General features: G+C 37.0%; 2 protein-coding genes across 4 annotated transcripts in view; both read left to right on the top strand.

Annotated features, from left to right (window-relative positions):
- Window positions 1-1,489: 1,489 nt before the first annotated feature.
- On the top strand, window positions 1,490-7,570 carry LOC132620404 (filament-like plant protein 3). Of its 3 annotated transcripts, none has more exons than XM_060335064.1 (5): window positions 1,490-1,771; window positions 2,194-2,349; window positions 3,457-3,637; window positions 4,199-5,913; window positions 6,985-7,570. In XM_060335064.1, the coding sequence occupies exons 2-5, from the start codon at window positions 2,233-2,235 to the stop codon at window positions 7,120-7,122; spliced, it is 2,151 nt and encodes a 716-aa protein (XP_060191047.1). In that variant the 5' UTR covers window positions 1,490-1,771; window positions 2,194-2,232; the 3' UTR covers window positions 7,123-7,570. The 3 variants fall into 3 exon arrangements, with proteins under 3 accessions (XP_060191047.1, XP_060191049.1, XP_060191048.1); XM_060335066.1 differs by having other exon boundaries at window positions 1,490-1,890; XM_060335065.1 differs by lacking the exon at window positions 1,490-1,771 and having other exon boundaries at window positions 1,897-2,349.
- A 7,937-nt stretch (window positions 7,571-15,507) lies between these two features.
- Window positions 15,508-27,093, top strand: part of LOC132617424 (CBS domain-containing protein CBSCBSPB3) — a 33,571-nt gene continuing 21,985 nt past the window's right edge. The window contains exons 1-7 of the mRNA XM_060332427.1: window positions 15,508-15,953; window positions 23,927-24,095; window positions 24,728-24,860; window positions 25,210-25,380; window positions 26,139-26,217; window positions 26,308-26,421; window positions 26,548-26,614. Of these exons, the coding sequence (XP_060188410.1) occupies window positions 15,799-15,953; window positions 23,927-24,095; window positions 24,728-24,860; window positions 25,210-25,380; window positions 26,139-26,217; window positions 26,308-26,421; window positions 26,548-26,614 (888 nt within the window). The 5' untranslated portion in view covers window positions 15,508-15,798. The remainder of the gene's footprint in view (window positions 15,954-23,926; window positions 24,096-24,727; window positions 24,861-25,209; window positions 25,381-26,138; window positions 26,218-26,307; window positions 26,422-26,547; window positions 26,615-27,093) is intronic.

The raw sequence follows: 27,093 nt of genomic DNA, 5'->3' as shown, positions 1-27,093 counted from the left end.
GAATATGTAGATCAACACAAGAATTTTTGCGTGGAGAACTCCTTGCTCGATGGAGGAAAAAACCACGAACTATCTCTTATAGGACTTTCCCAACTTCACTAAACTCGAGCAGTTTAAGGTTACAATGCCTTGTAACCTAAGGAATTGTTCCTTAATAGTCCTTCTTCTACCCTCTTAATGCAGAATACTTCAACGACTCTTACCTAGTCAAAGAATTCCCTTACAACTTATTATCAACTAATACCTATTACACAATTCTCGCAAAGGTAAATATATGGAACCATAATAAGAATCTAACTATCATAACTACATTGTTGATATGTAGTTGGCTCTTCTTGAGACTAGGTGTTGATGCTGCCCACTCTTGTCTCATGTTGGAATGTTACGATTGTGGTTAAGCTCCGAAGTACGTTCGTGTTATGTTTATATAGAAGTAGTTGTCGCCTTGTCTTGTTGAATCCAACCAAGTATTGATTTCATAATTGTACCCGAAACCAATCCTTGTTTGACTTGGATCTTCCTTCTTTCCTTGTATGTGCTTCAGCTTCCCTTTCCTACTTCAACGCTAATTCCATGTTGATCAACTTATGGTAATATTTTCATAACTTATTTTTCAACCTTTCATCGAATAGGGAATGAGTCAATATTCCGTTTTCTCCTAGTTGTATGAAATAGCTCTTTGGCAGTCTCCAGTGTTGCGTGATAAGGATTAGTTTCTTTAAGCAGTTCCTCTGATATTGTGACTGCTTCACTAAATCCTTTGGAGATCTGTTTGGACTTCTGATTCTTCAAATGCCTTCCTTATATCTCGCTTGTGCTTGACTGTCTTTGGGTACATTGTTTGTCAAATCATCAAAACATCATTTTAAGCTCAACATCTATTATTATGCCAGCAGCTACTCAACAGAAGTAGTGGCACGGATATAGCAAAGAGGAATAAAAAGAATAAAAAATTCAAAATTAGAGAAAAGGGTCAAATTTTCCCTAAAACTATGTGAAAGGTTCAAATTTTCCCTCTGTTTTAGAAATTTAATCTTTAATTGTGTGACACACGGCATCACTAGGTGCTAAGCTTCCACGACTTAAAATAAGGGCAAATTTGTTCCATTTCGCATAGTTCATGGGCAAATTAACCCCAGTTAATAATGGCGACGACATATTTGACCCCAACTATTAATGGAGTGCAAATTTATTTCGTTTCGCATATTTCCGACGCAAAATTTCTAAATTTTTGGTCCACCTTTTTTTTTTTGTGTGTTTGAAGTTCCCAAATTTTTGGTCCAGCCCCCTTTTTTTGTTACCCCTAGTCCCCCTATACTTGATATTTTACAATTTTTGATTCCGTAAATTTTGGCAATAATATGAGTCTTGCTATTTGTCCTCTCGCCATCGTCGTGGTACCCACTATGATGAATTATTAAATCCATCCGCGGGAATAATATTTTATTATTTGTTTGTTAAGACTAAAACGAATTATTTATTTGATAGAAAAACCAAACACGAAAAAAGTCATTGTCTTGTTTTGATGGAGAAACACAGAAAAAAGCAAAGTTATCTTTGTCTTCACTCAACAACACCTCACCAAATTGATGTTATTGCTATGACTATAACAAAAGGCTCCAACCATACTTTTTCTTTATAGCTAAAATCAAATCTTTTTATGGGAAAGATTGAAATAACTAAAAATAGGAAGGCACAAGAGTTGCAGTTTATTGTATGTTTGGGACAACTGTTTAGCTCTGTGTTTGCTGTTGAAGATTTGATGAGGATGGTAATTTTTCTTGCATGGATGATGTGTATAAAAAGTTGATTTCTCTTGTGTGGAAAGCCTCAACTTTTTGTAACATGCCTTTGTGTTTTTTATGTTGGGGGGGTGGCTTAGAATAGAAGGTACTATCTTTTTTGTGGTGGGTCACAATCTTTTTCTCAGATTTTGTGTGGGTTTCTTTAAGATGGGGTTTATCCCCAGTTAGTTTGCTTTGGCTTTGGCTTTCATATCATATGAGTTGTTGATTTTGAAATGCCTCCATCTTTGAAAGTGTTAGGTAGTGATTGTGAAGTGTGAATTCTAATCAAAGTTAACAAAAAAGCCCCCTTTTTTCACGTTTTCACTCAGATGAATAAACCAGCTTCCCTATTTGGGTTGTTGAGTATTGCTGATTAAATTTTGCTATTTGTTTGGATACAATTTAGGAATTTTGTTTAAGAATGAGGAGGTAGGTTGTCCCTTGGATGGACCGAAGGAGTTGGTTGTGGCGGAGGAAATCATCGGAGAAAAGTCCGAGTGGTGAAACTGAAAGCTCAGTTGGATCCATTTCATCCCTTTCTGAGAGGTTCTCTGATGATCAGGTTTCTTCTTTAATTAATATCCCTTTTTCTATTTCCAATGAGTACCGGCTGTATTCTTTGATTACTTAAAATGGACTACATTGTTGTGCTTATGGTTGGTTGCCATATATAATCATTTTCTTTTCACCCTATACTTGCTAGTCACATGACCATTCTATTCAATCTACTCATCAAGTTACATTCAATTCAGATTGCTTCTTTTTGTTCCTTTTCTAGAGTATTATTTTTTACTAGCATATTATGTGGATTGTACTTCATTTGTATTTGATATTCAGTGCACTCATGAATAGCTGCTCTGAGTGCTGAACTTGTTACCTCTGTCTCAAATATATCAGATTGGCTGCGGCATGAAAGGTCTTGTGTTAGGTCCCTTGTTAAAAAGAAATGTATCACTTAGCCCTAATATCTCTTGTACTTGCCTGTCATCGATTTCAACTCATTACTAGCTTCTTTGGTGCTATGCCTATTTACCTCAAACTGGCTGCTGCATGGCAACTTTTGCTTTAGGGTTTTCAGTGAATATTCAAGCTTCAGACAGGAAATTCTGAATGGTTGCGCACTGTTGTCCAGCAAGAAGCCTAGTTAATTGCGCAGGGTAATAAAAATTACAGAAACGCTACCTCTGTCCTATACATTGAATGCTCTAAGCACATAAGTGATAAGATATGTACTAGGTGACACATTTGTGGAATTTGAGTACACAGTGGTCAAAATGTTTCATTACATCCCGCTTGTCATGGATGAATCCACATGTGTTCTATACATGATTCATAGGGTGCTCAGAATTACATGGACTTGATTCCTCCATGTACATATCGACCCATCATTTCTCTAATATCTGGGAAGCAAGAGTTATATGATATTCTAACGCTCGTTACCCTGTTATTGCTGTAACTTTTTCCCCACACTCCTGCCTTTGCTGAAAATAGAAAGTGGGAGATGTACGGTAGAAAAATACTGCGAAGGAATAATTATCATTTCCCTCCGGGGTCTTAATTGATTAAACAAGATCATTTTAATGACGGAAAAGATACTGAAATATTGGTGTAGTGAAGTCACCTTTTTCTTGATGTATGCTTGCTGATGGATCTTTATTTGTTTCCAAAGGTTCTTCTGAATCACAACATTCAATCACCTGAAGTCACATCTAAAACTGCTCCCAATGATGAAGAACTTAATGAAACTGTCAAGACTCTATCAGCTAAATTATCAGAAGCTCTTGTGAACATCCGTGAGAAGGAAGACTTGGTAAAGCAGCATGCCAAAGTAGCCGAGGAAGCTGTCTCAGGTAGAACTTTATTTCCTTGAAGGTGAATCTTATGCTGGAACTCCCTCTGCGACTTTACTAGTTGTCATTATTGCCAATCATTTTCAATACATCCTCCATAGATTTAATTTTTAAAGGACACTGTAAATTGTGACCTCTTGCCTCTAACTTATATTATAGTAGTTGAGCTCAATATTATGTATTATCTATCATATTAAGGGTCACAGGCTTGTTGAACAAGCATAGATCATTGGTTGGCTCTTTATTTACAGTTTCTCCAACAGTTTCTTGAGGAAGATATGTTGTGAGTTTTCCATTTACTTGGGCTATGCTATGTCAATGATGTTTAAGCTCATAATCAATGAATTGGTTGTGCAAGTGGAGATCCAAAATCCTTTGCAGCTTGAGCTGAAGTTCTTTAATGAAGTCAAACCCTAAAATGGAGTATTTAATAGTAGTTGAAGTCTAAAATGGAGCATTTAATAGTTTCTACATAACTGATTGGTAACTTGGTATATAAATTTCTGCCAGTTAGATATTTGCTTTTGACATTTCTTCTGGTCAATAATTTTGTTTTATAAGGATGGGAGAAGGCTGAAGCTGAAGTATTGATCCAGAAGAGACTAGTTGAGACAGCAAACCAAAAGAACTCAATCCTTGAGGACCGTATCAGCCATCTTGATGGAGCACTTAAAGAGTGCCTGAGACAGCTTCGACAGGCAAGAGAAGAGCAAGAGCAGAAAGTCCAGACAAGTTCTGAGTGGGAGCCTAGAAAGTCTGAACTTGAAAATAAGCTTGTTCAGCTCCAGTCTCAACTGCAAGCCAAAGACAGTAACGTCCAAGATGTTCAGATTAGGCTTGAATATGTGGAGAAACAGAATTCAATCCTCAAGCTTGAGCTTGTTTCCATATCTGAGGAGCTCAAACTGATGACATCTGAGAGAGACTTAAGCACTCGTGCTGCTGAAACTGCTAGCAAACAGCAGCTGGAGAGTATCAAGAAGGTGGCTAAGCTTGAAGCAGAATGCCGTATGCTCAAGGCAGCTCAGAAAAGATCAGCAGTTAATGACCACAAGTCTACAGTCAGAAATGATAGTTGCAAAATGAGTAGTTTGGAGCCAATTAATAGTGACCAGAGCAGTTCTGGCTTCTTGTCTTCTGCTTTAGTTTCTGAATTGAGTCAGTATAAACATGAAAAGCCACATACAAGAGACCTTATAGCATCGTCTCTGGAGATAAATCTGATGGATGATTTTCTTGAGATGGAGGAGCTTGCAGCACGTCCTGACACAGTGTGTGAAAGCAGCAATGACAGAGGAGCTCACACCAGTGAACCCATTTCAAAAACTGAAGTTAGAGCCGCAATTAGTCAGACAGCTGAAGTGGAAAAGTTGGCAAAGATGGAGGAGGAGAAATTGAAACTAGAAATGGAATTAACTGAGTGTCAGGGCAAGCTTAAGATATCTAAAGAACAGTTAGAAGAAACAAAGGACAATCTAATTGAGGTAAGAGCTCAGTTATCTATGGCAAATGAAGCAAGGAGAAAATTGGAGGCTGAATTCAAGGCTAATACAACAAAGCTTAAAGACTTCACAGAACATTCGCAGAAAATGGAGGCTGAGATTGTGGAGCTCAAAGCAAAGTTATCTATGGAAAATGAAGCCAGGAGAAAATCGGAGGCTGAATTCAAGACTACTATGACAAATGTTAAAGATTTAACAGAACATTCGCAGAAAATGGAGGCTGAGATTATACAGCTCAAAGCAAAGTTATCTATGGCAAATGAAGCAAAGAAGAAGACTGAGGCAGAAGTCGAGTCTGCCAATACTACAGTCAAGAATTTAGATGAACGCTTAGAAGAAACACAAATTGATGTAGCGGAGCTCCAAGCTCAGCTCATTATAGCTAATGAAGCAAAAAGAGCTGCTGAGGCTGAACTTGAGGCTACCAATGTGAAGCTTATGAAATTAGAGTTTTGCTTGGAGGAAACTGAAAGCAAGTGTTTAGGGCTTCAAACCCAACTAGAAATGGTGGAAGGAATGAAATCTGGAGTTGAGGCTGAACTTGAAGCTACCAATGCAGAGAAATATGTGTCAGAGTCACAACTTAAAGCGACAGAAGTGAAGCTGCAAACGTTGCTTTCTAAAGTTGATTCTCTTCAAGAAGAGCTTTGCGAGGAAAGGGATTTGCACCAGAAAACTGCTGCAAAGTTGCAGCAACTGGAAATTGATAATTCAGTGATAAAATATGCCCACCTTCAGAAAGCAACTATAGTCGGGGAATTTAAAATCAATAAGGTCAGTCGCCAAATACTTTCATAGTTCAACCTCTTGTGCAAGAATTTAAAACCTTAAAATAGCTTAGAAGTTCTTACAGATTACTTGCTAATCAACTGGCAACCTGTTGCTAAGTGCTGATCCTTCATTTTCGTAGCTTCTCTTTGTCTAGAGGAGATTAAAGATTGATCATATTTTTATTCTCGGCAACAGTTAAAGGGAAAATTGGTTGTCATCTACATTCAGTGATATTTTTAGTTGCACAGAATGTGACAATACATGATTACTTTAGGTACTATAGTATATTTGAACGCTCAAAAGATATGTTTAAAAGTTGAGCGTTGAAGGTGGAGTAAAAGGTTACTTAATGCGGAATATGCTTTGGCTGCATTTGGTGTTTCAAAACAATAAAGAATGAACGTGAGAACATCTTTCTATTGTCTAGCCCTTAAATTATATTAAGGTTGTCCTAAGAAGTCGATATTTTCATTAGAGTAACTTTTCTTTAAACACAAGACTGATTCATAAGTTATTCAGGTTTTCTGTTACTTATAAGGTAAAAATGACAGTTTATTCAGTAGGCTCTTGAGGACAACCAAACCCAGTAATTAATTTTCTGTTAAACATAAAACTGCTTCATAAGTTATTCAGATTTTCTGTTGCTTCTAAGGTAAAAATGACAGTTTATTCAGTAGGTTCTTGAGGACAACTAAAACCCTGTTTTACTTACAGATCATCCATAGCTTATCTGGTTATATGCAATAAGTTTTTGTATTGCTATGTGATTTTTAACTCTCCAGAAGTCCTTATGTTTTACACTATGGTGAGAGCATAGTGTAAAACATTGTATCTCTTTTTTCTTTTTTTTCTTTTTTTTTAAATGCTAGACATTCCAATATTTTAGGTCTCTTATCGCTAGTAAACTTTTTGTAGGATAGCGCTAATATAAGACTTACATTAAGTGGGGTAATTTCGGTGTCATTTGTTTTATGTTGCATGCACAAATTTATATTCCAGAAACCCTTGCCAGTGGGTTTTCAGTAACTAACAAGTTTCCTCATGTTGATATCCATCTTTTCATGTGCATGGCAGGATAAAGAAATGGCAGTAGCAGCTAGTCGATTTGCAGAGTGCCAAAAGACAATCGCTTCCATTAATTGGCAATTGAAATCCCTTGCTATCATGGATGATTTCTTGATTGACTCAGATGAAACATTGCAGATACAATGACATCCCCCTAAAGGTTTGGTTCAAGGAGTTTCCTTCTTGTGGCTCTCCCTACCAAAGATTCTGAAACTCAAGAACTTCGAATAGACTGACAGGGTTGGTCGCCTTTAAATTGACAATTTCTTTTTGGAAGGAGGATAAATGTCGAAGATTGAAATGCAGCATAAAACCCGTAGAATTCACGATGGAACAATTGGATAGCTGAAGAAGTTGCAAAGCTGGAATAACAAAGTCTTTGGTGCCATTTATTAAGTGCTTAGACATGAATTTATTAGGTAGATAATTTTTTTTAAAAGTCATGCGATGTACTATTGATTATTAAGTGCTTATTTGAAGTATATAAAGGTTCCAAATTCATTGTACAGGACGTTTCACAAGAAAAAGTATGTCCTCATGTATCATACAATTATTGCACGACTCTTTATCTCATTATTAAATGGTTGAGAAACAATAGAGGTGTCAAATGGGCGGGTTGGACTGAAATTAGCCCATTTTGAATGGGCTGAGGTAATAAATGGGTTGGGCTAACATTAGCTCAAAAGTTACTTGGGCTGAAATGAGCTAAAAATGGGCTGGGTCATGACCCGCCCAACTTGACCCAGTTTTTTGAAGGGTCTATTTTCTAGAAAAACATTTTTCGCGAAAATTATTTCCGCCGATTTTTTGTGAAAAATATTTTTGAGGAAAATATTTTTTGTGGTAAATATTTTCGAGAAAAACATTTTTCGTGGTAAATATTTTCAAGAAAAACATTTTTCTTGAAAAATATTTTCCTTCATATTAAATATACCACAAACTTATAAGATACATGATACAAGAAAAGTGTACATATAAAAAAAATAAAGTAAATTTCAAGTAATAAACCCAAATTTAAGTAAATCTTAAAAATGGGCTAAAATTGGGTTAAGTTGGAGATCACTTTGGGCTATGTTGGATTGGGCTAAAATCAGCCCAATATGAAATTATCTTGAGCCCAACCCATAAAGTTTTGGGGGGGTTGGGCGGGACATCATCTTTTGGGCCAAATTTGACACCCCTAAGAAACAGTAATACCAGATAGGCTAGACACTACGTCGGAATGGGTTATACGTAATCCTTTTCAAAGCGAATGATCAAAATGATCCGCTTAATGTATGAGCTTTGGTTCCATTTGTTCCTTAAGGTCGTTTGGTACTCGGGATAAGGTAGAATATTCCGGGATTAAGTTTGACATTAAATTTATACTATGTTTGGTTGACGGTATAAATTTATGTCCGTCAACCAAACACAGTATAAATTTAATCTCAAAATTAATCCTAGATATCTCACCTTATCTCATCAAATTTGAAATTGTTTTATTTCACCTAACAGGGGGATAAATTAGTCCAAAAATTGTAATTCCAGGACTATAATCTTGGGACAATTTAGTTCGCGAACCAAACGACGTATAAGTAAGATAGAAAAATGGTCCTTAATGTATTTCAAAAAGTCATCGATTTGGTCCTAAGCCATATAAATGAAGATAACTGTTACTATTAATCTCAACGTAAATGGAGGCCCTCAGTGTCTTTCTCCATCACTTACTTAGCTCAATCGAAGACATTATAGATTTCTCCTCCCATACAGGGGCGGCTCAATGATATATGTGGCCTGAAGCGAAACTTCAACGAGAGGCCTTAAGTTTTTCGGTGCGATGTTTTCCTATATCGCTATACAATTACAATCCATTTTTGCTCAATGGATACAAAACACACATGCTTTAGCACCTGGTGCAATGGCTCCTGGTCGGTGCAACAGCAAGCAACAATTTAACTTGGGGGGGGGGGGGGGGAGGGGGGGGGGGTGATTCAGTGACAGTGAGTGGCAAGGTGGCTTTGTTGCGGGCGGATTCTAATGATTACGAGATAAACAATGAGACAAAGGAGAGCACTTAGACAATTCACCTTGAGTACAGAGAAGTCTGCCGATAAGAATTCTAATTTTTCTAGATTTTGAGATGCAAAATTATTATAATAATTTGTTTATAATCGATTTCTTCCAATAGTTCGTTTTCAATTAATAATATAGTTAATCCACTGATTTTCTTGAAGATACTTGTCGTTTTCTCACCAACTTCTTCTTGAATTTTATTTTATCGTCTAACTAAACTTTATCACCAATTTGCTCATCTACAATAAGTTCCCCCATATTTTTCACTTGTAGAATTTTTTGTTTATTAAAATTTATCAAGGGCTCCATTTTGATATTGTATTCAAGTTTCAATCTTTCTCTTTTTTGGGAGTTTTAAATATTCGGATTCATACTTTCTAGATGGCATATTTAAACTTTAAAAGATAACTAAAAATATAATATATACTATGAAGAAAAAATAAAAAATAAAAATAACAAACTTTAAATGCAAAATGATAACAATCAAACCTGGTTCAGCAGATATAAAACTTGATATTATTTTCACTGCTTGAGTGTCACGACCCGTCTAGGGGCCGTGACGAGTACCCGATACTTGTACCGAGCACCCCTTGTCTATCGTTTTACCTTTACCTCTTAGCAAGCCATGTAAACAGAGCCATTTTTTTTTTTTGAACATTAACATTAGCGGCGTCATTCTGAACATAGACTAATAAACTTCGTTATCACTTATACATCAACATTAGCATGCCAAAACACCATATACCTAACTATACTTAACTGACTATACATATCTGTCTACGAGCCTCTAGACATAGTACGTTTATACATAGAAAGGGCTGAGTACTGCCGTGCCCGAATATATATACACAAAATAGTACCAAGGAAGTGAGGCTCCGGAATAACTGGAGCACTGTCAACACTGCTGGTAGAGCTTCTAAGGATCAAATCCGCCTGTCTGCTGACCTGCGCGGCATGAAACGCAGCGTCCACAAGAAGGGACGTCAGTACGAATAGTGTACCGAGTATGTAAGGCATGAATAGTAGCATACGGAAAGTATAAAACGGAAATAACGACATAAGAGAATAATAGCACATGTCCTGAGGTAGAAACATAACCTGTATATATATATATACCCTTGGCAGGTGCTATGCGTACTTAGCTTTCCTTTAAGAATCTTTCCTTGTTCATATACATATACATATAAAATAGGACATCTCATATTGCCGAGGCGTCGGCAGCCGATGCATTTAACCATAAATATACACATCCCGCGTCCGGGCATCCCGCGTCCGGGACGATATCATATCATGTAATGCCAACTGATCAGGTGGATATGCGTTCATAACGCTCTGCCCTTACCTCCATTTTCCCCGTATACACATGCATATATCATGTACATATATCAGCGTCTATAGCGCTCTAGCTCTTTTATCATATACATATACGTGTGTCGTGTAAGTACATCAGCGTCTATAGCGCTCTAGCTCTTTCATCATGTGCATGTTTTAAAAATATATACACATATCTTACATACATTTACATGTCTTATATGCATTTACGTATCCTATATACATATGTCTCATAGGCACGCAGGAAAGTCCAAAGAAGAATCATGTAGTCATCGGAGTGACGTAAGGTCGGTGACCTCCAATTATATTATAGAATACTCGTGATCGCTTTGTCTCACCTTGAAGGAACGAGTATTTTAAGGTGAGACTACCAACGGGGAATAATATTAAAGTAAACGTAGAATGAAATCGGGGCATCATAGATGACAGTTCATAGACTTTGAAATCTTTTAGAAAATAAAGTCATAGCTAGGAAATATAAATAAGATTCAAAAATTAGTTTATCATTTTCATGTTTACATAAGATACTTAGCTTAGTCATCTTAGTCATAGAGTCGTTCCGGTAGTACGTATCATAGACATATTCTCTTATCTAACATCATTGTTATCATTATCGTCATGGAAGTGCCCTCGTTAGAGGAGTCATAGTATTTATCATTTGGTAACGAAATCAGGATCAAAGGTTCCCTTTGGATTCACTTCAAGTAAGTCAAGCAAGACTGTAAGGAAAAATCCGAGAGTAGCGGGCCCACCTCGGGCCGGATGGGGTGACGTATATGATTTACATATATTACGTGTCATGTCATTACTTGTGAGGGTCCTAGGGTAATCGGGTCCCACTTATGCAAGTTCAAGGGGTTTAAGAGGTCTTTCCATCATTTGCACACTTTCTAGTTCAATTCTATTGAACAAAAAGTGGAAAACTTTGGATGCGGATTCCGGGGAAGAGAGTTGTCCCCGAGGCGCGTACCCAACTTATTCCGTCTAAGACATGCCATAGAAAGAAGGGTGAAACCTTACATACCTTTTTCCGCTTCTTTTGCTATTCCGAATTCACGTTGCAATCTCGTCAAAATCTGCAAATTGGTCATGTTTACCAAAACTCTTATTAGGATACTTAGAGTTGAATTCTTAAGGAAACATTTGGCTATCGAAATTTCGGCAGCACTTCCCCTATAAATACTCCATCCCACCAAGTTCAACTTGGCAAATTTCAATCAACAACAATCCCGGGAATTCAAACCCGGCCAAAATATCAACCACAATTCCAACAACAACAATACTAACAACTTCCATATTCAATCAACTTACTACTTCTTCCAAAAACTTTCTAACTTTAATGAAAACAATCACAACCTCATGATCTATATTCCAACAACATCATACTAACCACATTACCTTCCATGCATGCAAGAACATTACATTCAATTCACATAACTTCTAAAACAAACCTCCACCTACTTCAACTTCACAAGATTATTATGCATTCATTAGCAATCTAGCATCCACAATTCAACTACAACCAAAACATTAAATAGAATTGACTCATTTTCTTCCATATTACTCTACAACTACACGGCCAACATCAAGCATACACACTACAACCTCTCCAAATTTATTCAACTTCCATTTTCCACATATCATTCACAACAATAACAACCAAACACTAGATAAATTAATTAAAACACAATTTCTACACACATATACATGTTCCATACCTCACGGCCACACCCCTATTTTTATCTCTTTCATGAATTTCATCCATTTTAACATACTACAACACATATAAACCATTCATAACACATAAAGAAAGATCAAAACTCACCTTTCTTCTTCAACTTCTCACTTGACTACAACTTGGCAACTTGTATGATTTTGAATCTTTCTTGCTCCAACAACAACTCCACCTTGTTAAGCACCCTTTACTTGGTAGGGATTGATTTTTGAAGAATTTTTATCAATTTTTCTCATGGACTTTCTCTATGGCCGAAATGGCCTTAAGCTTTTCTCTCTTCTTTCTCTTGTTCTTCTTTTCTTGAAACCTCTAGAACTTATTGTGATAAGGATGACTTAGTCATCCTTTTATTGACCAAATTTTATTTAATATTGGCTTGGGCCATAACCATGGCCGGTTGGGCCTCACAAATTTGGGCCTTATTATTTTTTTTGATTTTTTTGGGCCAACTCGGTTTGGTCCCGAGTTGGGCCTATCCCACTGACCTTTCGACCTTAAAACGTTCATATCTCCTTGTACCGACGTCACCTGGGGACCCACGACCTATGGTTGGAAAGCTAATTCAATTATCTACAACTTCTATTTCTTGGTACTTTTCCAAATTCCAAACTTATAATACCGTTTTTTCCCCTTGAAGTCAGATCACCCGAAAACGTTTTCTTAAAAATATTCGTTTGGAGGACTTCCACTTTGATTTGGCCCAAGGGTCCTTCTTGAGTCGTGTTTAACTTCTCATATGTGATTCATATGAATTTTTTTTAGATGTCCCAAAAAAAAAATCTTGATGTGTGGGTCCCACCTCAGCAAATAATCTGACGTTCAAAAATACGGGATATAACATTGAGTACTCTTGATGCAACGCTAGAATTTGAGAAAAAAAAACAAAAGAATTGTCAATTGACTTTTTTTAATGAAAAACAAGATTTGAAATCTGTAGAATGGAGAAAGGCCAAAGTGAAATATAAAAGTAAAAGTGAAGGGGCAATTCACAGTAATGCCCTTATTTTGGGGTGGTCTTTAATTTTTGCCCATCAAAATAAAAGTATTTAACTTTTATCCTTCGCCTAAAACCTCAGGGTTCCGGATTCGAACCCCTGCTCAGGCGAAAATTAAAAAAAAATAATAGCTAGGCAGAGGTTGCCTACAAACTATGCCTTAAGGTAGAGTTTTGCAGGCAAACTATGCCTTAGCAAACTCTTCCTTAAGGTAGAGTTTTGGGCAAAACTCTGCCTTAAAATTTTATCTTAAGGCAGAGTTTTGAAGCAAAATTATGCCTTGCGAATTCAAACCTCTGCCTTGCGAAATTCCTTAGTTTTTTTACTGAGCTGGGTTCGAACCCAGAACCTTGAGGTATTAGGCGAAGGGCAAAAATTAAAGACCACCAATTTGAGGGGCAAAAATTAAAGACCACCCCAAAAGAAGGGCAATCCGCGCAAAAAAATGAAAGTGAAGTACAAGTAGAGAGAGAATAATAATAAAGGGTAAAAATAATGTGGGCCCTGTGATAACGATGATTGTGCACAAATGAAGAAAAAAACCAATTATGGGAAAAATTCCCAAAAATACTTTCACTTCCCATTGTTTATGAAAATTATACTTTCAATTGTTTTAAAAAATAAAAAATAAAAAAAATAGCATGTACTAATTACAAGAAAATTTTGAGGCCCCTATAGTGATGGGGCCTAAAGGAGCTGCTTGGGCCGCCTTATCCTTGGACCGGCCCTGCTTCCCTATATCATTGGATATATTCGCCGTAAACTTACAATTTTCTTCAAGCTCTATCCCTATATCGAAAGTTTTTTCATGTCTCTTTTCAAGTATTAGGGATTTTGATGTGGAATTTGAAATTGTGTTGAACGATACAAGAGGGTATTTTTGTATTGTTGTTTGATAGCTCAGAAGATGTCACACGCCTAGTGCCTCCGTTTATTTGGATAGAAAAAGTAGATATTGTCTTTACTTATACGACTTAGGACCAAACTAATCATTTTTTTAGATACATTAAGGATCATTTTCGTCATGTTTATATATTAAGAACCAGATGAAACCAAAATACACACATTAAGGACCATCTTCTCTATCTGAGTCCATTCCTCCCGCATAACAAACGAGCCATAAGTTTAATGGCTGGTTGTTATCTGTTTGGATGGTTGTTACATCACTTACATGCCGTTTCATAAATGTATCCTATTATATTGTATTGTATTGTGTAGTATTTTATCATATGGTATTGTTTTGATGAATATAACTTTTGGATATATTGTATCGTTACACGTCGTTATATAATGCTACACACTAGCAATTTGCAGGATAAACCTACAAGAAAAATTAGGGTACATTGTAGAGCTAGTATAAAAATGTAGGGTAAAGGATAAACTAAGATTTTTGGATAGTAAATAAGGACAAAAGTAAAAGAAAAAAGGTAATGACGGAATCACACCAAATCGGTTGTTTCAAAAAATGAGATTTTTCATCGTTACATATTAATAAATTTAACGATATGATATATTAAAATTTAAGTAACAATCAAAACACATTCTAGTTAAATTAACAACAAATACAATACAATACAATAGGTAAGAAGACCAACCATGCAAACAAGAAGCTAAAGTTTGCCTATGAAGCAATTAAATGTCAAAAATTCTCACCAATTTTCATGTAATATATTTCTTGCTTTTGGTGGGACCTTTAGTTAGTAGGAGGTACTGACCAAATGGCTAACACGAGGACACATTTATCAAAGGAAATTAAATATACAACAAAATAATTTTTCATTGGTAGATTTTTGTTTTCCTCTTTAAAAAAATGAGGAGTCACAATTACAAAACTAACACAATGTTACGATAGACTGTATTGTTTATTGTAGTTTAATAACATTTGTATTGCTTGGTTTGACTGTATGATATTGTATAATAACTTGTAAGTTTACTAAAATACCCTTAACTCTTAATTAGAAATTAATTTATATATATTAATAAAATTCAGGTAAAGAATAAAATAGAAACTTTAAAAAATAAGTAGGCAGTGGGTGGGCATCGTGGAGGGGTGGGTGGTGTGAGGTGGGTGGTTTGGGATGACGGTGGGGGTAGTGGGTGGTAGGGTGGGGGTGAGTGGTTGTGAGGGTGGGGTTGGGTGGTAGTGAGGCGTAGTGGGTGGGGGTAGTGGAGGGGTGGGTTGGTGGGTGAGGGGGTGAGTGGTAGCGTGAGGCTGGGGTGGGGTGGATGGTGGAGAGTGGGGTATAATAGAGAAATGAAATATATAACCATAAAAAAATCACTAAATCCGTGATTTCAAAAATTAGAACTTTTCATGTTTATATAACCATAAAATAAATCACAAATTTACAACACCATAATTTTAAAAACAATGAAAACAAATATAATTTCATACAAAATCTCACGGAAACCACCATCCAAACAAGGGGTAAAGAAAGCGCTACCATTGAGGTCTGCATATTACAAAATCAGTATCGCCTAGAGAGAAAAGAAGAAGAGAGGGTTTGGGTTTTGGGTTAGGGCATCCCAAATTTTGCCACCTAAAATTTCCCAACTCCCAAACCCTTCTGAATTCTTTCCCTATTCTAACAAATTGCAGACAAACCCAATTATCTTCTCCTTTTTCCTGGCTATATTATTATTATTCAATTGTAGATGCCTTAATTGCTTACTTGGAAATATTCCCTGAAATATCAAATTGGTGGAAATATGAGTAGTCAAGTGCCTCCAGCCCCCAGGCGCAGTAGTTTGGTACAGAAGAGAAACATTTCAACTGTACAGAAGAAATCTGTGAATCAATCTGAAAATGGAGGCAGCGCCACTAACGCTACTAGCCACAGCAAACCCTCTTCTCCACCTCACTCGTAAGCCACATATATCTCTCTCTTTTCTATGTTTTATGTAACTTTAGCTTTTCTTCTTTTTGTCTTTCTTGGTTTTCTCTGATTTTCCCATACCTACAATTTTCGCATATTCTGAAAGTCAACCCTTTCCCTTTCATATCAATGAGATACAGAATAGTGTATAGAGTTGAAAGGATAGTGGGGAAGTCATTTGCTTTTCCATTCAAATTTCACTGTTTCTTCCCCGGAAGGGGAGCCTTGGCGTAACCGGTAAAGTTGCTGCCATAAGATTCACAAGCTCGAGCCGTGGAAACAGTCTATTGCAAAAATGCAGGGTAAGGCTGCATATAATAGACCCTTATGGTCCGGCCCTTCCCGGACCCCTCGCATAGCGTGAGGTTATGCACCGGGCTGCGTCCTTTTTTTCCCCAGAAGGACGTGATCACTTTTTTTTTCATCAGAAATTTGAAATAATAGTTTTTGGTAATACAAAATTGGTTCCGCTTCTCTGCATGGATGGAATGATATGGTCAACATCCTGATAGAGCAGTGAACCGTAGTAAATGTTCTTGTTTCAAAAACAGATCAGTGGTGTAGAGTTATAAAGTGAGTTGTTGAAGTCAAACCTTCTTTACGCTGCAGCTTATCATCAGTCTTTCTACTTTTTTTCCAATGATGTGTTTATGGTTTGGTTTTCATAAACCAAAATCAAACCAATTATGTCGGTTTATTTAATATACAAACCAAACCAAATATAGCCATTTTTTTTTTGTTTCGATTTTGTCTGTCTTTCTTTTCACATGTAATACAAATAATTTCATTCACTCTACTAGAGCTAAAGACACAATTTCTCACATGGCAGTATAAGTTTAGTAAGAATCGAACAATTTGATTAACCTATTATCTATTGAAACACCTATATGTGAGAAATTTCACTATAAGACATGACAATTATTCACTTTCATACGTCAAACAACAATCTTACATCTGTATATGTTGTCAAACTTATCTAACTTAATGATTAAAGCAATAAATATGTCACTTCTAAGTAACTTCAATATAGAAGAACAAAAAAAGGCAAAAAACTTAGTGAATATGCTTATACAACCATTTTAGGTTGAAAGTATATACAATATCTTTATAAACATAAATATTTATGGTCATATAATTTTATAAATTAATAGATTTATTGTTGGTTTGGTTTGTTTTTTTTTCTTCAATATTGAACTAAGCTAAATATTGCCGGTTTTTTAAAATAAAACCCAAACCAAACCAAGTCACAGAATAATCTTTTGCGTCTATTTGGTTTAGATGAAGTCGATGTTGTAATCTTTTTTCCTTATATAGTTTCATCAAATTTAACATTTTGGGCTTGCGCAAATGCTTGCAATTGCTCCAAAAGGCAAAGGGAGGATTTGTAGAAGATGGAAAAATACAAAGTCAACTGCATTCCTATGTCTTGGTCCAAAATTGTAATGCATATGGACATACATCAGAGTGGTGTCAATAAAAGATAGAGTAGTCAAAAGTGAACAACGCAAAAATGCTCTAAAGTTTGGTGGAGCTTTAAACACAGTGCATTTGAAGCATGGGCTTCAGCAAAGAAAGCATTGGGCTTCAGCAAAGAAAGCATCAATGAAGAAAAAATAGAAAAATGTAAACAATGCTAGAAATGTAACTATAAACACAAATAATAATTAGTCGTACAAAAGAATGAAAAACTCTAATTTGCTATACATACGTGGTTGTACCCGTAAAGTTTAGACCCTATGAGTGAAGGTGCACATGCCTTACACCTTGACGCCGACACTAAAGCGTCAATCAATCAAGGCAAAGTGCAAAACCAAGGGTTAAGAGAGCCTTCAATGAGAAAAGTTTGTAATAATTATTTTAGTGATAGGCAAGAGTCTTGGATGGGGAGGGAGTATGCGGGCAAGATTATTGAATTTATCAAGAAAGGTATTGTTCATGGAGCAAGATCAAAGAAAGCAGAGCTATGCTCAAGTAGTTCCGGTTAAAGGATGGCACGGTGACAATATTAAGATTTTGGATGGAGAAGGGTTATGGATGGTGCAAGTTTAATGGCTAGTAACACTCTCTCCTTAGCATTATTTATATGCAGTGTTGCAATTGATTATTTTATCCTTCTTCCTCTCCTCTTCTTGCATCATCTTTTTATTTTTAAAAAATAATTATTGTTCCTAATTGACAAAAGCTCTATGAAGGCTGGAGTGGATTATCTATTCATGCTTGATTGGACATTTTGGAGTGACAGCACCATTATCCTTAGTTGTTTAGAGGTTCAACAATGGGTTGAAAAGACTTGAAAAATGCGGCATGGGTAAAATCAAAGCAGCTAAATGGAATTCACTTCATATTCGAGTTCCTTTCGAGAAATGAAGTAGAGGAGTAAAAGAGGGGGTTGATTGCTTATCAAACTCATGTTGAACCTGGAGTGGTAGTCATCAGTCACTACTTATTGAAATAGAGACCTACTTATTTTGGATTTTAATTGTTCAATTTTCCAATACATTTGCGGTGGAAGAATATCTTCAAATAGATGGAAGATAGAATTGGTGGTTATGCACCTGGTGGTGGGATTATCCTGGGAATGTTGTTGTTGGAGATCGAAGATGACACATGGTATAGAACACGCAAGAGATGGGCTAATATGTTCATTTTTTCGATGTTAAGTTTTTAATGATTGTGAAACTCTTGGTGGATGACCTTCTCTTCATACTTTCGGTCTTATTGGAATCAATGTCAAAGTCTATCAGAGTTTGGGAGTAGTTGGCCGAAAAATGCAAGACGAAAGCAACTACATATAGGAAATGGTATTCTGGCGTCGCATATTTCTGATACATCTTCATCACTTGGAATGCGCACGCGTACGAGGCAGGTGTCAAGGGCGCAACTTAATTCAAAATTAAAAATCTTCGATGGGCTAGTGGTGGTAAAGGACACAGTTAGAAATGCTCATGGGCTTGGCTTAGTTATTAACCGAAAGGGATCTACAGGGGGCCCATATTCAGTTGAAATTAGAGCGATCAACAAATGGACCTCTTAAAAGAAAGATATCTTTAAGTTGAAAAGCTTGGACCCTACTTGAAGACCCAAGACCATTTTATGTAATTCGAGCTCATCTAGTGATCCTTTTGTCGTAGAGATCGAAGCCAACCAATACTTTAGACGAGAAATTTGTTCGAACAATCCCAAACACAAGTCTATGTCCAAGCTAGGGAAGACCGAAGAGCTTTATTCTTTAGAGCTGGTTAATGCTGACGAGTAAAAGTGGATAAGGAGAAACACATTAAGAATGCACAAACACTTGGTGTAATTACTAAAGCTCGAAGATGTTGAATCTATTGCTGCGAATTGATGAACGAGAAAGTTCTCAAAGCTGGCACCTCTAATAGTCCGTCCGAGCGAAGGAATCAAATTGGAGCTGCTTGAATTTTGTATCAACTATGGTGAGGAGTCCTGACACAAAGGAAGAAGCAAAAGAAGCAGGAAGGTATGGTCCAATAAACATTTGCTGGAGTATGAGGCTTATATAACAAAGAGAAGGGTAGATTGGGTGAAATTGGAGGCCCAGGATAACAATGGTGAGATTTTAGTGTTTTGGGACAAAAAAGGTGGAATTGCTAAGAGAAGCCGCTGGAGTTCATTCTGCGTTTGTATCATGGGGAAAGATTACCTTAGGGTTTAATTTCATATTTACAGGTTTTATGAGCCTTGTGATAGGATGAAGAGGAGTAAACTATGAATAAAATTAGCTGAAATTAAAGGGTTTGAAGCATTATCTTGAATAGTTGGAGGTGAAAAGACTTGGCTGAAATTGAAGGGGTTGAAGCATTACCTTGGATAGTTGGAGGTGACTTCAATGTCGCCAGATACTGTGAAGACGGAATTGGAAAATTTTCGGTACAGGAACTTTTTTTTGAAAAGTGTAACAGTAGATTTCTAACATTGAAACCATGTTTTCGGATAGCAAACACACAAAAAAAAAACATCTTTCTTCTCACAGGGAGCCTATGACATCTATAATTGATTCTGCTTCATCTGCATACTTTTCCTTACACTAAAAAATGAAATGACAAACAATTCATCTTAATCTTTTCTTATATCTTCAAAACATCTCGCATTTCTTTCTTTCCATAATGTCACCAGATACAAGATGGCATGATTATCCACCATCACTTTTGCTTAACATTGTCATCTGAGCTATTCCAGCAACCCAAACAACTCCTTTGTAGTCTTAGGCAGGCTCCACTCAAGTCTAGTCATGCTAAGAAACAGCTGCCATAGTTGATCTGCTACCACACAATGCATGGATATATGACCATTGCTTTCTGTTTTAGCCTGGTACAGGTGGCATCTAGAGCACATAAGAATGTCCTTTCAACTTCTCCTGAGCGAGACAAGCTTGTTTGGCCAACCAGGTGAAACAAGCCACTTTGAGAGGAATTTTAGTCTTCCAAATCTGCTTACTACACCACCAGCTATCTTGACTTCCATCTTTTGAGAGAATTAAATTGGCAGACTTAACTGTAAACAACTTGTTATTCTTGCCTTTCCAGGGCAATGAATCCTCATTATTAGCGGTCCCTTGAAACATCTCCAGTTGTTTGAAGAATTCAGCAACTGTCTCTATTCCCAATCTTTCAACTGTCTTCTGAAATTTAGGTTCCAACCTTGTTGGCCCCAAGCTTCTTCTGCTGTGATTGTTGGGATGGATGTCAAATTAAACAAATTTGGGAGTTGATCTTTTAATGGACCAAGCCCCAACCAGTTGTCAACCCAAAATGATCTTCTGCCATTGCCAATATTATCAAGAAAAATTGGCCACTGTTGTCTGATGGATTTCCATATGCTCACACCAAAAGATGTCTTCACTGGTTTAGTACACCAATGGCCCTCTTGCCCATACTTCAAATTAATTTACCTGCTGTAATTAGTTTGAAGAACAGATGCATGTCTTTACTGGTTTCTTTGGTGCAGCATGGCAATAGCTAATGATACAGAAGCCATGGTTGACTTTTTGAGTTCATTACACAACTTGCAATGAGGCTTTCCTTTGTAAATTCCTGCCAGTAGTTTTGCTGCTTTTCAATACAATACGCTTTACCAATAAAAGAAATTTTACCTACCTCCACAAAGCCTGTTCGTTACAATTGTATTTTCGTAGCCATTTCATTAAGGAGTTTATTATGCACTCCAAGTTCCTTATACCAAGACCACCCACTCTCGCTAATCGTTAAAGACATCTGGTTAACCAGATGAAAGTATCTGGTTTCCTTATTACCTTGCCGGATAAAATTTCTTCTTAAAGCATCAATTTTGTTCTCTACCTTGTCTGGCAAAGGAAAAAGGAACATCACATAAGTAGGGAGAGCATCTGATACACTGTTTCCAAGAACCAGCCTGTCACCCTAAAGAAAGGTATTGACTTTTCCACCTTGTCAATCTCTTCTCAGCCCTTTCAATCACCCCTCGCCATATATTCATAGCCTTGTTCTTTGACCCAAGAGCAAGCCCTAAATAAGTTGTGGGGAGACAACCAACTTCACAACCCAAAATTTGAATTTCTAGAACTTCATTAATTGGAAATATCAAACTTTTCCTCCAGTTTATGTGTATCTAGAGATAGCCTCAAGAACTGTGAGAATAAGTCTTAGATACCTTGGTCCATGCTTGCATCACAGAGCACTATAGTATCATAGAGATGTGAGATTTCCATATCATGGCCTTCCCCATTATTCACCCTAAATCCCTTCACCCATCCATTATAGTTTGCAATTTTCAGCATGTTCTTTAACCATTAAAAGGGTAGTCCAATGCACAAAGCATCCCGCGTTAGCAGGATTCCGGGAAGGGCCGCACCCTAAGGGGTGTGATGTAGAGAGCCTATCCTATACATCAGCCTATCCTAATGCAAGTATTAGTGGCTCCTTTGTGAGGAGAATGAACCTTCCGGTGACCCATTTATAAAAATAGAGAACTTGACAGTGATGATGCAAAAGAATATCCAGTTCAACCACTTCGATCCAAAGCCCATGTCTTTTAGCACCTTCATTATAAAGGCTTAATTCACATGATCATAAGCTTTTTCAATGTCTAGCTTGCATAGAATCCCAGACAAGTGACTTTTCAGTCTAGTATCCACAACTTCATTTGCTGTTAAGGCAGTATCCATTATTTGTCTCCTCCTAATAAATGCCATTTGCTGCTTCTCCTCAACTTTCTTAAGCCTTTCGGGCAGCATCTTTGAAAGGATCTCGTACGCACTGCCCTCCAGGCTAATAGGTGTAAAATCTTTTAGATATCTAGCACCATTCATTCTTGGTATTAAAGCCGCATAAGTTCATCAAAACTTTTCTTGATACTCTTGAGGGTGGAAGTTCTGCACTGCTTTCTTAATATCTTCCTTGAGAAAATTCTAGCACACTTGATAATAACACATTGTATAGCCATCTGGACCTGGAGCTTTGTCCACAGCACAAAGCTTGATGCTGTCCAAAACTTTCTGTTCTTCAAACTCCTAAGCCAAATCTCCTCCTCAGTTGAGATACTTGGACAATTACTAAAATTAAAGCCCGGCCTCTAGAATTCGGTTTCAGAATACAAATTCTGGTAAATGGAGGGATTCACCCTTTAGTAGTATGAATATCTGGTTCAGTCACCTGTTCCCCGTTAATTTCCAGCATATCTATATAGTCGACTCTGTTGCGTGCACTTGCCATCCTTTGGAAATTTTTTGTGTTCCTGTCCCCCTGTTTTAGCCATATAGCTAAGGGTCTCTGCTGCCAAGCTATCTCTTCATACTTTGCCACCTCTTCTAATTCCATTTCCAGATGTGCTTTTTCCAGTACTTCATCATCTGCGAAGATTCCTTGGTCCCGTAGCCTATCCGGGTCTGCAAGTTAATTTATAATAGATGTCTTCCTCTTTTCAAGGCTCCCATAATTTTCTGCACTCCATTCCTTTAGTTTTACCTTAAACTTGGAGGCTAAAACATTATCTGGTCTACCATTTGCCACAAAGAGATCACCAGCTCTTAACTTTTTCTGTGAAACCTTCAACCTCAAGCCACCAGTTCTCGAATTTAAATTACAACTTAGGAATTTCCCATTCACCACATTGTAGCATGACTGGATTATGATCTGATGAAAATCTTTGTAGCAAAGATTGACGAATTCTACTAAATTGTACGTCCCATTCCGTTGAGAACAAGAATCTAACTATTTTTGAAACTGCCTCGTGATTGAGCCCACACACAGAGACAAATAATTGTGGAAGATGGCCATGGAGAATGATCTAGGAATGTAAAGCCCCTCAGTATGCAATAGGTGTGCCTTTGTAGCAGTTCTCTGGAGAGCAGCAATGCCAATAATATATTTTTACATTGTAGCTATGCCTCGCAAATCTGGTCTCTATTTGTAAACCTATTTGGACTTTGGAGTAAATTGGGTAATTCCATTGGATGCAAGGAAGCTAGTAACATGTTAGCAAGAGCAGAAGGTTGACAGCAGGTGCAAAAAGACTTGGAAGACTACAGATGTGCATCATTTGAAATATGTGGCTCGAAAGAAACATGAGATGCTTTGAATGAAGGGCAGAGCATATTTCTTTGTAAAGCTTAAACATTTACATATTTTATACTCTTTGATGTAACTGCAGCATTTTAGATAGCATAACACAGTTTTGGATCTTTTTGACTCTCTGAGTCAATAACGAAATGGTAAATTCTGATCTTTTTTCCTTTCTCTAGTACCTTCTTGGTACTGTTTTAACAATATTACCTTTGCCTTTAGAAAAAGTTCCACCAAATATGGAAGAGAACTTTTGGTAACAAAATCAGTTGTTTGGCCTGTCTGAAGGAGGGAATGATATAATTAATATAACATTAGGGTGTGTCTGCACTTTTATGATAATGTTTATGCATGGTGGTGGATACATTTTATGCTTCTGAATGCTCACATGTGTGCTTTTAGGTCTGTTGCTGGGGAGAGAACAGTGAAGAAGCTGAGGTTATCGAAGGCACTGACAATTCCAGAGGGGACCACCGTGTCTGAGGCATGTCGGCGGATGGCAGCAAGACGAATTGATGCTGTTCTACTGACTGACACAAATGCCTTACTCTCTGGCATAGTAACTGACAAGGTCTTCGGTCATGTTCTTGTGCTCTTTTTTTTTTTTTTTTTTTTTTTTAATGTTATTTCTTTCGTGCATGCGTTCACATGTTTGGTGTACTGCTTTTTGTAAAATGTTTTTTAAATTCTAGGATTTATGTATCTCTGAAGAACTTAACACTAAAATGGTCGGTTCAAGAAGAATGAAAATATCCATTCTATCGATTAGGGAGTGTTGTATAATCAACATTCAATGAACTTGATAGTGTTCAACGAGACCAAACAAATAGATAAGTAGACCAGGAGACTGTTATTGCTGTTTTTCCATTTATTTATTTATTTATTTATTTATTTATTTTTAGTATTTTCTTCTAGATATGGTAAACCCCACCTCTCCTCCCCACATCCACAACCGAAGAGCTCAATAGTGTCTTTTTTCCCAATTTCCCTTGGTGACAAGAACCCCCAACTTCTCAACAAGGCTATTCCTCCCTTATCTATGAGTAGACGCGGGAGTTGTTAGGATAAAATGAAGGAAAGTGACAACTTATAGGGAAGTTACATTTGTAAAAGTAAAACTGAAGACACTTACAGCAGCATTGGAAATTAGTTGTTTCTCGCTTTCTTGTCTTATTAATTTTTTAAATTCGGATTTCTGTGTAGGATATTGCAACTAGGGTTATAGCTGAGGAGTTGAGGCCTGACCAGACAATTATTTCGAAGGTTATGACCAGGAACCCCATTTTTGTGACTGCAGATTCATTGGCTATTGAAGCCCTTCAGAAGATGGTGCAAGGTGTCTTTCTTGACATGTTATATTCTAATTTTCTCTCCCCCCCCTACCCCACCCCCCACCCACACCCACATTAAAAATGAACGGGAATCACAACAAATGTTCATACACCTAGGCCTAGTTCCATCGAGGAGTTATTTTAGAATTAATTTAGCGGGATTAGTGATCAATAAAATTGTGAAGTAGCAGTTGGAACTGGCACGGGCGTACTGCTTTAATTTACGAAATTGGAAGCTGTTTGTTAATGGACTTCTCTTGTACTTGAGATACACGTTGCTAGAGCATTAATCTGGTAAAAGACTTTTTTCTTTATTCTGATTTTTATATCGTCTTGTTTTGCTCATTTTAACAGGTAAATTCCGCCATCTTCCTGTTGTGGAAAATGGTGAAGTTATAGCATTGCTGGATATTACAAAATGCCTTTTTGATGCTATATCAAGGATGGAGAAGGCTGCAGAACAGGGAAGTGCAATTGCTGCGGCTGTTGAAGGGGTCGAACGACAGTGGGGGAACAACTTCTCGGGTTAGTAGTGCTCCATGTGACAATACTGCTTCGTTAAAGTGTTAGTTGCTGGATCATGTACCAAAAGTTAATATTATGTGTTGTCTCTAAACGCCTCTATTGATTTTTCCTATGTACAAGTACAACAATAATCTTTCAATTCTTCCCTGTGGTATGTCAGCTCTGACCAGACTCTACTAGATGAAAGCAAGATTTGCGAGCTATCAAATAGATTATCTCCTCTGTTCAGATTTATTATTTATTGCAGGGAGTTGGTAACTAGTAGATAGCAAGGGATACTTAAGTGAGCGCAATTCAGGAACATACTGTGTATATTTTTTTTTTTTTTTTTTTTTTAATGTTAATTTTTTTATTATTAGAGTGGCCTAGAGATTGCCACTACATTTGAAGTGGTATTTGGCAGAGAGTTATGATGATACATCTCTTAACTTCAGGTCTGTGACCAAATGCTATATCAATGTTTGTGATATGCTTTTCGTGACTTTTTTGGCCTTACAAAGGCCATTACCAGTTAATGGAGATGTGGAGTTGAGTGTGTATGACTTTGAAACAAAGTTGATGAGTAGGTAGACATGGATCCAAGTTTGCTTGGCTAACATATACAAGCAATATAAGCTGTCTACACTTGATGCTTGGTCAATATGCATTCCTCTCAATTTGTTGCTTACATCAGATTGTTCCTGATTAGTTTGAGCTCGTAATAAACTTATACATCTGAAGTATGGTAATCGCCTTATGGTTTCTGCACTCTGTTTCAGCTCCATCTGCATTTATAGAAACACTGCGGGAGCGGATGTTCAAGCCCTCTTTGTCAGCCATTGTTTCTGAAAATACCAAGTATAGCTTAACTTTCCTGTCACCTCTTAAATTTAAGAATGTGTGCAGATTGACTTTTAGCGCCTGATTTGAATCCTGTTATGTCATCAGGGTTGCAATAGTATGCCCCTCAGATCCTGTGTATGTTGCTGCTAAGAAGATGCGAGAATTACGGGTCAACTCGGCTGTTATCACTGTTGGAAACAAAATTCAGGGGATATTGACGTATTTACTTTTCCTCAACAAGCTGGAATTCTATGTACATCTACTAATGTTATTATCTTTTCATGCCAAACACTTGGCAATTATGTAGTGCATGGCTAATAGATGTCTGCTGGTATTGTGATGCAGCTCAAAAGATATTCTTATGCGTGTTGTAGCACAAAATCTATCCCCTGAGCTGACACTGGTGGAGAAGGTTTTGTTTCTCCTTATCTCTAGCTGTCTTAATTCCAATGAGAGTTCCAAACATTTTCTGTTACTTCAGTGTTTTTAACAGCAAAAAGTGCAAAAAAGTGACAAAATCCATGTGGTTTAAAATCAAAAGTGAGAAGTGAAGCACACACTTATTACCGAAAGTTAAATACTGACTGTAAATAGATTAAAGTACTCATAATAATCAAGTGCAATTAAAGTTACTTGTCTTAGTATTGAATATATAATAATGATGATATTATTAGAATAAAGTTTCAATGAAAGCCATAAAAGACAACTTCAATCACAAAAATTAGATTTCCATCTCCAATTAATCAACAACAACAACAACAACAACCCAGTGAAATCCCACAACGTGGGGTCTGGGAGGGTAGAGTGTACGCAGACCTTACTCCTACCAAGGTAGGACGGCTGTTTCCGAAAGACCCTCGGCTCAATAAAAAAAGCATAAAAAGAGGTCAG

The sequence above is a fragment of the Lycium barbarum genome, chromosome 11 (assembly GCF_019175385.1).
Source record: "Lycium barbarum isolate Lr01 chromosome 11, ASM1917538v2, whole genome shotgun sequence".
Lineage (NCBI taxonomy): Eukaryota > Viridiplantae > Streptophyta > Magnoliopsida > Solanales > Solanaceae > Lycium > Lycium barbarum.
This window is presented reverse-complemented; position numbering and strand designations above follow the sequence as displayed.